Source organism: Artemia sp. Qi Xiang Cuo, chromosome 8, assembly GCF_049724085.1.
Source record: "Artemia sp. Qi Xiang Cuo chromosome 8, ASM4972408v1, whole genome shotgun sequence".
Taxonomy (NCBI): Eukaryota; Metazoa; Arthropoda; class Branchiopoda; order Anostraca; family Artemiidae; genus Artemia; species Artemia sp. Qi Xiang Cuo.
The window spans coordinates 66,044,172-66,056,390 of NC_142801.1; the positions used below are offsets into that span (position 1 = coordinate 66,044,172).

Consider the following 12,219-nt stretch of genomic DNA (forward strand, 5'->3'; position numbering starts at 1 on the left):
GGGTCTCAAATGCAGACTAAAAACTAAATCACTAGTTCTATACAACGAACTTTGCGTAGGGGTGGACCTTCGTTTGTCCCTGGCCAATCCACTAAATCAACATTCAAATCCCTGGCTTCTTTTGCGTAATATTATCTTTCAATGGCCCAGAACAGGAAGACCAAAATAGAATTTAGCTTGAAAGCTTGTCTATTGTACAAGAATCTAGCTTAGCAACGGGAGTTTAACTTATCATTGAAAATTGTACTATAGCTAAATCTAAGCAAATGTAATTACAGAATGAAAACAGGTCATTTATCTGAAAAGAAAAGAAACAGGGGCGAAACCCCAATAATCTTGTTATATCCAGCATCAATGTTCACGCTTCCAGGTCTAGTTACTGACAGTGTAGGATTTTTATGCCAATGTGTTTCACAGTGTTTTTAGTTCTTTGTTATCATTTTATATGATCTTTCAATGATTTTTTTGTGTTTTTATTTTCTTTTTTAGGAATAGATGGTATGTTGCCAGTGGATTTGCTCTTAGCAACGACAGGCTCTACTTTGTTGGCTACGAGTGAAAGTATCCCGACGACTATTTCTCCTTATGTACCCAAGCAAGATAAGGTGGAACCAGGCTCATCTGAAATGGAGTTAGGTTCTAACTATGATAATGGTATGCTTTTAGATTTTAAAATGAAACGCTTCTGATGTTGGCACCGTTCGCGATTCACTTAGATAAAATGGTTTAACTTTAAATACTGATAAATGTTAGCTTAAATGTTCTGATTTCACTGTTCCTATTGTTTGTTCTTAGCACTGTATATAGATATAATACAGTACGATCATTCCCTATCTCAACCATTATACAAACCCAGACCGAGATGCAAGTGCTCCGGAGAACATTTAGTGCCAAAATCACATGTAGGATTTTGGAAAAAAACAGGATGTAGTGCCAAAAATCACTGACATGTGATCTTACTGTTATATTATTTATATACAGTGGTTTTTAGTAATGCCTTGGTATTTCCGTATGCTTCAGCATTATGAGTACGCGTAATAAACTTGTAGATGATTCTAGAAAAATGATTCAGGTTGGATATTCTAAAATTGTAGCAAATAGGGTAAAATTTAAACGGAAAGCTTTATGTAAGTTATATTCAGCTTTTTGTCATCATGCTGTGCTTTTTCCTGTTGGTCTATTTAGTCTGCTAAAATGCAGGGATGTTGGGCGCCTGTGCTTGTATTACTTTCGATATCTTCAGTTCCTTCTTTATTTTCCTTCACGCATTCGGAACGGAAAACTTATTCATAATTATATCGCATCTGATGTGACAAATAAGCTTAAGTTACTTCAGATTAAGTTACTAAAGTCAGCCCCTGGCAAGCTCGGGCCGCGCCATGGGCTCATCCGTCTTTCCGTACAATTTGTAGAGTTTTTGTGTTTGTGTTTTTTTTTTTTTTTTTTTTTTTCTGTACTCCACTTTTCTCTGTATTTATTAGGGGGTTATAAATAAATAAATTATTATTATTATTACTATAACGGCAAATGTGAAATTGGCGGAATTTTGAAATATGGCTTAAAACTCCTACATGAAAAAAAAAATAATAAAGCCGAAAATACCAATAGCAAGAAAATTGTAAATTGTAAAATTGTCAAGGACAATTGTAAAAAATGTATTTTATAGTGACCAGATGAATTCATCAGGATAAAAGAACATATAATGTAAATATAAATCCCTCGTCCTTAAAAAATTTGATGAAAATATCTATGGGCATATATTTTTCTGGTTTAAAAAGTGTCACAAATCGGGGGAATCTCTGATCGTTTCAGAAAGCTCTTGCTTCTTTTACGTTCTACGAGCTTATTGCCTACGCTAAATAACAAAGTTACGGGGTAAAGTTTGGAACAAAAAAGTTTGGTTTGATTTTGAACTAAATCAAAAGACACCATGTGCATGTAGGTTATCAGAAGGGTGTATCTACAATGTTTTAGGAACTGCTAAGGGTATTGAGAGAGAGAGAGAGAGAGAGAGAGAGAGAGAGAGAGAGAGAGAGAGAGAGAGAGAGAGAGAGAGAGAGAGAGAGAGAGAGAGAGAGAGAGAGAGAGAGAGAGAGAGAGAGAGAGAGAGAGAGAGAGAGAGAGAGAGAGAGAGAGAGAGAAAGAAAGAGAGAGAGAGATAGAACGAGAGAGAGGGGAGAGAGTAAGAGATGGATAGAACGAGAGAAAGACGGAAAGAGAACGGGGGGGGAGTTATCAGGAGTGAAAGACTTTCTCTTTCTCCCTCCCTCCCTCTTCTAGACTAATGATTAATTTGCACTTACTTCTCAGTTTTGATCAAACAGCAATCGCTATTTTTGCTACAAAATAGAGATAATATTGCTCTTTACCGGGTTCTTCTTTTATTGAAAATTGTACACAGATGAAACTAGAGAAATGCAAACAAAAAATTGAATGGTTATAAATTGCAAACATTTGTAGAAGTAGGACATCTCAGACAAATACAAAGGATATTTTTTTACTATTTTAGATATAAAGAATACACTGATGTCTTTCGGAAATCAGCCACTGGAAGAGAGGGGAATCTCCTTGGACCCAAATTCTTCCATTAGATATATAAAATTGAAAATAGATTCACCCATTGTGTCACTCAGAGGTAGTTCATTGTCGAAACAACAAGAGATTACGTGTCCAAAGGCCATTCTTCAAGTGGAAAAAATATCAAAACAACTTATTAAAGATACTGGAAATGCAATCTGGCGTTGTCGCTTTTGTGAGCAAGTCAAAAATTCGTCGCTAATATTGGATCTTCACCAAAGCACAGAGTGTGAACAACTGTCGCAAATCCAGTGCAAATTATGTTCTTCTATATGTAGTGATTTTCAAACTTTCGTGGTGCATTATATAGAGCATAAACTAGGAGAAAAAAGACAATGCCCGATATGTTTACATGAGGGAATCAGTGATATTAGACAGCATTTACTTTTGCACGGTCATTTATCGAAATCAAGCACAAACAAGTTCAGATGTTATATATGCAGTAAATACTTTTCTACTAACAAAGCAATTATCAATCACAGAAAAACACATTTAAAGCCATATAAGTGTGAAGTATGTGAAAAAATATTTTCGATAAAGTCTTTGACATGTCATAAGAGAATTCACTCTGGTGAACGACCATATCAATGTAAGATATGTAACAAGACTTTTAATAAGAGTAGTATTTTATCTAGCCACTTGAAAGTTCATAGTAATGAGAAACCCTATGAATGCAGCATATGTGGTAAAAAATTTACCTACAAGCGTACATTGTCTAAGCATAAGAGAATCCATACGGGTGAGAGACCATTCAAATGTGGCTTTTGCAACAAGAGTTTTGTTTTGTCTTGGGTCCTAAGAAATCACTTGAGATTGCACACTGGAGAGAAGCCCTATGAGTGTGATTTGTGCAATAAAGCTTTCGCTTCTTCTTCACGTTTGTTCTACCACAAAAAAAGCCATAAAGGCAAAAGAAAGCCGTAAGCAGTAAACTATAATAGAAGATCTTGCTTGTATAAGTCTTTCTAAAACCTATTCTCTTTTTTAGTGCCTCAAAGCGTCAAAATCGAAAACTTAATTTATGCTAAATCTTGGTTTACTATAGAGGCCTTTCTATTATGAAAGCCTCATTTGAAAGTATTCCTCACTCTCTGCGTTTTATTAGGGAATGGTGTTAGCTTTAGTTAATTGAAACGAAACAGGCAAACTTCTGTGTTTTATTTTGGAATTATTCCTTCCCTGTTCAGTGAAGTTGAGGAATAATAAGAATTTGCTACTGGAGCACAAATTTAAATGTGCATACACGCTTGTTTTAAACCACCATTTCATTAAAGGAATATTGTTGTGTTTTTGTTCTCTTAAGTATTTGTTTTTCTTAATAAACACGTTTCAAGGTTATTTATTGAAAGAGTTCAAAAGATTAAAAGTAAAATTTATGAGACTTGCGATGACATGTTAAGATGGTAAATTGTTAATCCTGGCATTATATTACTATTCTAGCAGATGAGATTACTGACATGTCGCGAATAAAAAAAACTCTCAATTGGCGTAGAGGAGAGAAAACATCTTCAGAATTAAAGAAAATTTCAATGCTACATTCACATATCTGATGGAAGTGCATACTTCATAGTGGTAGTATCCTCAACTCGGCCAAAGCTCAGGGACCCGAGCCTTCTGAGTTTAATTGTCAGATGCATTAAGACTTCTCTGCGAAGGCTGGAAAAGAAGGTGGTGCCCGGCAACGGCTGGCAAAATGGTAGTGCTCAGGCTCTCATCTGGAAAATATCTCATCTTAAGTATTTGTTTTTCTTAATAAACACGTTTATTTCACTATTCTAGCAGATGAGATTACTGACTAGTCGCGAATCCAAAAACTCTCAATTGGCGTATAGGAGAGAAAACATCTTCAGAATTAAAGAAGAATTTCAATGCTACATTCACATATCTGATGGAAGTGTACACTTCATAGTGGTAGTATCCTCAGCTAGGTTAAAGCTCAGGGACCCGAGCCTTCTGAGTTTAATTGTCAGATGCATTAAGAGTTCTCTGCGAAGGCTGGAAAAGAAGGTGGTGCCCGGCAACGGCTGGCAAAATGGTAGTGCTCAGGCTCTCATCTGGAAAATGTATCCAGCAAAACTATTTGCACATTGTGCCTACCATCGACTTAATCTGGTGGTAAAGGAGCTCAGATCGTCAAATGAAATCCTGAATTGTCATTAGACGACTATCCTTTTTCCAATAGCATGCGGGAAACAGGAAGATCGTTCCAGGCATTTCAATTTTTCGCGAGAATACTTGGACAGAGAAAAAAAAATTTCGGAGAAAAGTTATCCATATTTCTTCAACATTATGTGCTTTAACTATAGAAGGAAGGTCAAGAGTCATCAAAAGTATATCAGCTTATTCTGTCATTACGATACCATTCTGTGTTTCACAGAATGAAACACATTATCATTGATAATAAGGTTGTATTTTTCTTCTTTGAATAAACCAACTTGCAATTACAGAGAAATGCTGAGAGCGTGTATTCGACAGTCCGAAAGGGGAAAGAAAAGGTCTACGTGCAAGGAAAGGATCCGTAAACCAGTTTGGATAGCCAAGGAGAAAGAAGAATTGGTTAAAATGGAACTAGAAAGTGAGGAATTTCATTCAATTTTGAGTTTTTCAGAACCATCTGAATTGCAGCAAATTCTTTCTGTATTCACGGATATAATTATGAGAGAATTAAGCCTTTATCTCAGGATAAAAAACATCCGGCCAGAAAAGATGAGGGTTTTTTTGATGAGGAATGTAGGAAGAAAAGGGAAGAGGTAATTAGGGTTTTCAGGGTACTTAAAGCCATAGACGCAATGAATCTGGCAACGAATTTTCAGAGGTTAGCTGAATATAGGAAACTGAGGTCGGATTATAATAGGGTTAAAGGAGTTAAAAAGAGAGAGAGACATATGAAAATTAATGAGGAAATTAAGTGAGCTTATAGTGTGAATAATTCAAGAGAGTTTTGGTCAGTAGTTAAATGTTAAGTCCATGGCTCGGGAATAAGAGGAGCTGTTTCAGCAGTTGAGACATGGCCAGATTATTTTGAGAATAGAGAGTCAGAATATGTTAGGGCGAATGAGTCAAATGGTTCAGAGGTTAGAGAGCCAGGTCTAGGGACGGCAACATATCCTTTAAGGCAGAATGATTATGATTTAATTAGGCCTGTATCCCAACAAGAAATTTGGGATCAGTTGAAAAGGATGAATGGAAATTCGTGTCCAGGAACAGATGGTATATCTACAAAGGTTCTGAAGTTAGGAAGGACAACTTTTAATACCCATGTTGGCTGCAATTTTCTCGTTTGTAGTAGAGAAAGCTGGTTGGCCTCGCTCATGAGACATTTCTGTAGCAGTGCCTCTTTTTAAGAAAGGTAATAGGAAGTTACACGAAAACTTTAGGTCTATCTTTATAGGAAATGCTGTAAGTAAACTTTAGTTCATGGATCTGAAATTTAGGATGAATGATTAGTTAGATAAGAAGGAATTATTGAGACCAATGCATACTGGATTCCGATTGATATTCTGCATCATTGACCATACTTTTACTTTGGATGCACTGAGAAAGAAAAAATGCTAGAGGGAAAAATGGTCGGCTATTCGTAGCCTTTTTGGATCTGAAAAGTGCTTTTGATTCGGTAAATAGAATGTTATTAATTGAGTCTGTTAGAAATAGGCTTGCCGTCTTGTTTTGTAGCAATAATAGCAGATATGTGTCGGAGGGTGAAATTTTCTGTGAAGGCTATGGGAAACTTTTCTAGGCTGGTCACGTCTCATGTGGGTGTGAAACAAGGATGTACTTTATCTCCTAAGCTCTTCTCCTTGTTTGTTAATGGTTTAGATAGGTTTATGAAAAATAATGGAGCCCCTTATGTATCTTTGGATTGGTTTAGGCTATCATGCATGTTATTCGTGGATGACATTGCTTTAGTGGCGGATTGCAGAGAGAACCTTCAGAGGCAATTAGATATAATAAAAAAAATTATTTAGAAAAGAAGGAGTTAGAGTTGAACGCTAAGAAATCAGTAGTATTAGTATTTAGGAGTAAAGGAGATGTTGATGCAGAGGTTCATTTTAATTTTGGAGGAAAGGTTTTAGAGGTTAAAGATGAAATTGTTTATTTGGGTGTTAAGTTTAGTGCTTTAAGGGGGATGTCTAGGCATGTAGAAGATTGTAATTTTAGGGGTAATAGGATAATAAATATGCTTTTGAGAAGTAATTTAAATCAGCTAGCTGACATTAGGATCCAGAAAAGTTGTTCAGACAAAGGTAGCTTCTAGTCTAAATTCTGGCTCTGAGGTCTTGGGCTGTGATAAGGGAACTAAACTTAAAATAATTCGACTAATATATTTTAAGAAACTTCTTGGATTGAAGAGATCATTATGTTTAGCTATACGTACAGAAGTGTTGGGGCATTTTTCTTTAAGGAGTGTTAGATTGGTAATAGTTGTAGAATTCTAGATGAAGATAATTAGGCTATTTGGAGTTTGGCTTTTCAAGGCAGCTTATTTGGAGGGCTTGATGCACAATATACAAGAGTCTTAGTCAAATCAGGTTAAGGAAATACTGGACCTTTGTGGTCTTTCAGAGATATGGAATGAAGGAAAAGGCCATATGGGTGAAACCGTGTCAGTATGGAAGGAAGTCCAGCGAACCCTAAATGACCAAGAAATCCAAGAGTGGCAAGCTAATAAGGACCAATCTATGTCTTTGAGGTTTTACTCCCAAGCCAAAGACGGTTGGGGGGAGGTTTATTTTAGTTTGGGTTGAATAGAGAGAAATTGAAGAATTTCTTGTTGGTAAGAGGGTAGAGATTAAATTTCGATTAGTGAAGTTAACTTATGGGAAAGCTTAAGCTGGTGGTCGGCCCACGTTTCTACGCATTGTGTGGATTGGTGAAGGAAAACTTATTTACTTTTGTATTCGAGTGTGAGGAGCTGTCTGAGTTGCAGGATGAATGTTTTAGACGAATGTTTGGGAGCGAATGCTGGTTAATAGAGTGGATGGCTGAGAGGAACGCATGTGCTATTAAACAGTTATGTAAGTTTCTTCGTTAAGGGATTAAATATAGGGAATCATGTTTGAGGGGATAGCCTGATACTATTTTTATGATTTGAATTTTATTATATGGTGTTTGTTGGTTAAAAGTCGAACCTTGGTGTGTTTCCTTTTTTGTCGTTTTGTTGTTCTTTTTCTTTTTTCCTTTTTTTGATTTTTACTATGTAAAGTTGTATTTTGTTCCTGAGTGTTGGTTTGTAGATTGTATTATGTGTTGCTATGGCCCACAGGCTTTTTGCAATAAATCTTATCTTATTAATTTTTCGTTGATTTTTCAACACCTTTCAAATATACATAGTTTTCAATAAAACGCAAATGACTTAATAGCTTCATGAAGACTTAGAGGGTGCAGTTGCCTTACTTCTGTTTTTTAGTAACCACTTTCCATTCTAACCTGGACTTTTTTTTATTCATTTTAGTTTTAGCTCGTTTAGGATTTATTTATTCATCTGTGTCATTATCTGCTATCTTTATATTTCATATATTGATAATTTTGGAGACCACACTGCCTTTCCATGACGATAAATAAAAGTTTTGCGAAATTTATCACTGTCTATTAAAAGGATTTTATCCCTATTTCAACTGTTATTTATCGTTTATTCATATGATTATTTATTTTAATTCATTTTCGTATTAGGATTTATCTATTTACCTATAGTAGTATCAGTCATCTTTATGCTTGATGGGATTATTTTTCTTAATTTCAGTTTATTTTTTAGTTATTTTTTAATGAAGATACAAGAATGTTATCTTTCATTATTTATTTCTTTCATTATTTTTTTTAATTAATGAGACAAAATGCAATCCCCCAATTGGTACCCCTGTCCCTTTCTCAATTTATGTCTCTTTATCTCCTCTACCTATTTCGCTTCTATTGTGTAGAAAAAACTAGTAATCTAGTCTGATTAAAGCAATAGACACAATTGCAAAAGAAATCTTTGATGTAACAGGGTTTTCCCTGTTACCCGCTGTTGAGTATCTAATTGCTAAAATTAAGGACCTATCACGTAAGTGACGGTTTCACGAATTTTACAACAGCGCAATACATTACGAATTAAGTTCTGATAGAAGACGGCACATTTATTAACCAAAGACGACCAAGCCAAGTGTCAATGTACATTCTGACTGGGATGTCGTATCAAAAGCAAAATTCCCTGTAAACTTTCTAAAAGAACCCCACAGAAAAAGAAAGAAGCATGACTCCTATGAATGCGTACTTAAAAAGAATGCCAAAGGTACAGTTTTACCGGTAAAATACGAGGAAGCTTTCATTTTTTTCAAAACAGCCGGCTGTTTTGGAAAAAATGAAGTCATCTTTATGCTTGATGGGATTATTTTTCTTAATTTCAGTTTATTTTTTAGTTATTTTTTAATGAAGATACAAAAATGTTTATCTTTCATTATTTTTTTTTAATTAATGAGACAAAATGCAATCCCCCAATTGGTACCCCTGTCCCTTCCTCAATTTATGTCTCTTTATCTCCTCTACCTATTTCGCTTCTATTGTGTAGAAAAAACTAGTAATCTAGTCTGATTAAAGCAATAGACACAATTGCAAAAGAAATCTTTGTCCAGGAAAGAGAGGAGGGAAGGAAAGGAGAGAGAGAGAGAAAGGAAAAAAGAAATAGGTAGGAATAATAATTAGAGGGTGGCATTTATTATCTTTTTTAGCATTTTTACTGAAAAAAAACTACCACCCCCTAGATTTTGAAAAATACATTATTTGTACCTTCATTAGAAAGGATTAACAACCCCCTTCCCAAGAGAGAGAGAGAGAGAGAGAGAGTAAGGGATAGATAGAACGAGAGAGAGGGGAGAGAGTAAGAGATGGATAGAACGAGAGAGAGACGAAAAGAGAACGGGGGGGAGTTATCAGGAGTGAAAGACTTTCTCTTTCTCCCTCCCTCCCTCTCCTAGACTAATGATTAATTTGCACTTATTTCTCAGTTTTGATCAAACAGCAATCTATATTTTTGCTACACAATAGAGATAGTATTGCTCTTTACTGGATTCTTCTTTTATTGAAAATTGTACACAGATGAAACTAGAGAAATGCCAACAAAAAGATTGAATGGTTATAAATTGCAAAAATTTGTAGAAGTAGGACATCTCAGACAAATACTAAGGATATTTTTTCACTATTTTAGATATAAAGAATACACTGATGTCTCTCGGAAATCAGCCACTGGAAGAGAGAGAAATTTCGTTGGACCCAAATTCTTCCATTGGATACATAAAATTGAAAATAGATTCACCTATAGTTTCACTCAGAGGTAGTTCATTGTCGAAACAACAAGAGATTACGTGTCCAAAGGTCATTCTTCAAGTGTAAAAAATATCAAAACAACTTATTAAAGATACTGGAAATGCAATTTGGCGTTGTCGCTTTTGTGAGCAAGTCAAAAATTCGTCGCTCATATTGGATCTTCACCAAAGCACAGAGTGTGAACAACCGTCGCAAATCCAGTGCAAATTATGTTCTTCTATATGTAGTGATTTTCAAACTTTTGTTGTGCATTATATAGAGCATAAACTGGGAGAAAAAAGACAATGCCCGATATGTTTACATGAGGGAATCAGTGATATTAGACAGCATTTACTTTTGCACGGTCATTTATCGAAATCAAGCACAAACAAGTTCAGATGTTATATATGCAGTAAATTCTTTTCTACTAACAAAGCAATGATCAATCACAGAAAAACACATTTAAAGCCATATAAGTGTGAAGTATGTGAAAAAAGATTTTCGATAAAGTGGTCTTTGACATGTCATAAGAGAATTCACTCTGGTGAACGACCATATCAATGTAAGATATGTAACAAGACTTTTAATAAGAGTAATATTTTATCTAGCCACTTGAAAGTTCATAGTAATGAGAAACCCTATGAATGCAGCATATGTGGTAAAAAATTTACTTACAAGCGCACATTGTCTAAGCATAAGAGAATCCATACGGGTGAGAGACCATTCAAATGTGACTTTTGCAACAAGAGTTTTGTTTTGCCTTGGGTCCTAAAAATTCACTTAAGATTGCACACTGGAGAGAAGCCCTATGAGTGTGATTTGTGCAATAAAGCTTTCGCTTCTTCTTCACCTTTGTTCAAACATAAAAAAAGCCATAAAGGCAAAATAAAGCCGTAAACAGTAAACTATAATAGAAGATCTTGCTTGTATAAGTCTTTCTAAAACCTATTCTCTTTTTTAGTGCCTCAAAGCGTCAAAATCGAAAACTTAATTTATGCTAAAACTTGGTTTACTATAGAGGCCTTTCTATTATGAAAGCCTCATTTGAAAGTATTCCTCACTTTCTGCGTTTTATTAGGGAATGGTGTTAGCTTTAGTTAATTGAAACGAAACAGGCAAACTTCTGTTTTATTTTGGAATTATTCCTTCCCTGTTCAATGAAGTTGAGGAATAATAAGAATTTGCAAGTGGAGCAGAAATTTAAATGTGCATACACGCGTGTTTTAAATCACCATTTCATTAAAAGGATATTGTTGTGTTTCTGTTCTCTTAAGTATTTGTTTTTCTTAATAAACACGTTTATTTCACTATTCTAGCAGATGAGATTACTGACTAGTCGCGAATCCAAAAACTCTCAATTGGCGTATAGGAGAGAAAACATCTTCAGAATTAAAGAAGAATTTCAATGCTACATTCACATATCTGATGGAAGTGCACACTTCATAGTGGTAGTATCCTCAGCTAGGTTAAAGCTCAGGGACCAGAGCCTTCTGAGTTTAATTGTCAGATGCATTAAGAGTTCTCTGCGAAGGCTGGAAAAGAAGGTGGTGCCCGGCAACGGCTGGCAAAATGGTAGTGCTCAGGCTCTCATCTGGAAAATGTATCCAGCAAAACTATTTGCACATTGTGCCTACCATCAACTTAATCTGGTGGTAAAGAAGCTCAGATCGTAAAATGGAATCCTCAATTGTCATTAGACGACTATCCTTTTTCCGATAGCATATGGGAAACAGAAAGATCGTTCCAGGCATTTCAATTTTTCGCGAGAATACTTGGACAGAGAAAAAAAAATTTCGGAGAAAAGTTATCCATATTTCTTCAACATTATGTGCTTTAACTATAGAAGGAAGGTCAAGAGTCATCAAAAGTATATCAGCTTATTCTGTCATTACGATACCATTCTGTGTTTCACAGAATGAAACACATTATCATTGATAATAAGGCTGTATTTTTCTTCTTTGAATAAACCAACTTGCAATTACAGAGAATATGCGTAAATTTAGATGTAGCTATTTCTTGCATCCATGACCTGCTCAGTTTTTCCAGTCATTGACTGGCTGGCAACAAGGACTTGAGTTAATTTTAATGATTGAACCAAAAGTGGGATCAGGTTGGGGTTGAGATTAACTAGCCCCGAAACGTTGCCCTAAAAACACTGCGTAACAACCATACTACCGTGGCTACTTAAAAATGCTACCAAAGGCATATTTTTCATTTTTGTATATTTTCTTGTGCCTTGAGATCAATTTAAGCGATGGGAAACAGACGCGTCCATAAAGTTCAAAGGAGATGCTAAGCTCAAGTGTAGATGCCTTCATAAGTGTGGCTACTTACATTTCAACACTTCCAGAATAGAAAGTATAA

General features: G+C 35.4%; 2 protein-coding genes across 5 annotated transcripts in view; both read left to right on the forward strand.

The window, feature by feature from the left end:
* LOC148949713 (uncharacterized) overlaps window positions 1-12,219 on the forward strand; it is a 224,285-nt gene that overhangs the window by 16,501 nt on the left and 195,565 nt on the right. Inside the window, exon 6 of one of the 4 annotated variants that reach the window (XM_089093695.1) lies at window positions 490-654. The exons of the other annotated variants lie outside the window; for them this stretch is intronic. Within the exon in view, the coding sequence (XP_088949821.1) occupies window positions 490-654 (165 nt within the window). The remainder of the gene's footprint in view (window positions 1-489; window positions 655-12,219) is intronic. 4 annotated transcript variants of the gene reach the window in all.
* Window positions 9,946-11,365, forward strand: LOC148949714 (uncharacterized; the record flags this gene model as incomplete). Its single annotated transcript, XM_089093586.1, has 1 exon — window positions 9,946-11,365. A coding segment is annotated over one exon (807 nt), but the record flags the coding sequence as incomplete, so codon positions are not given.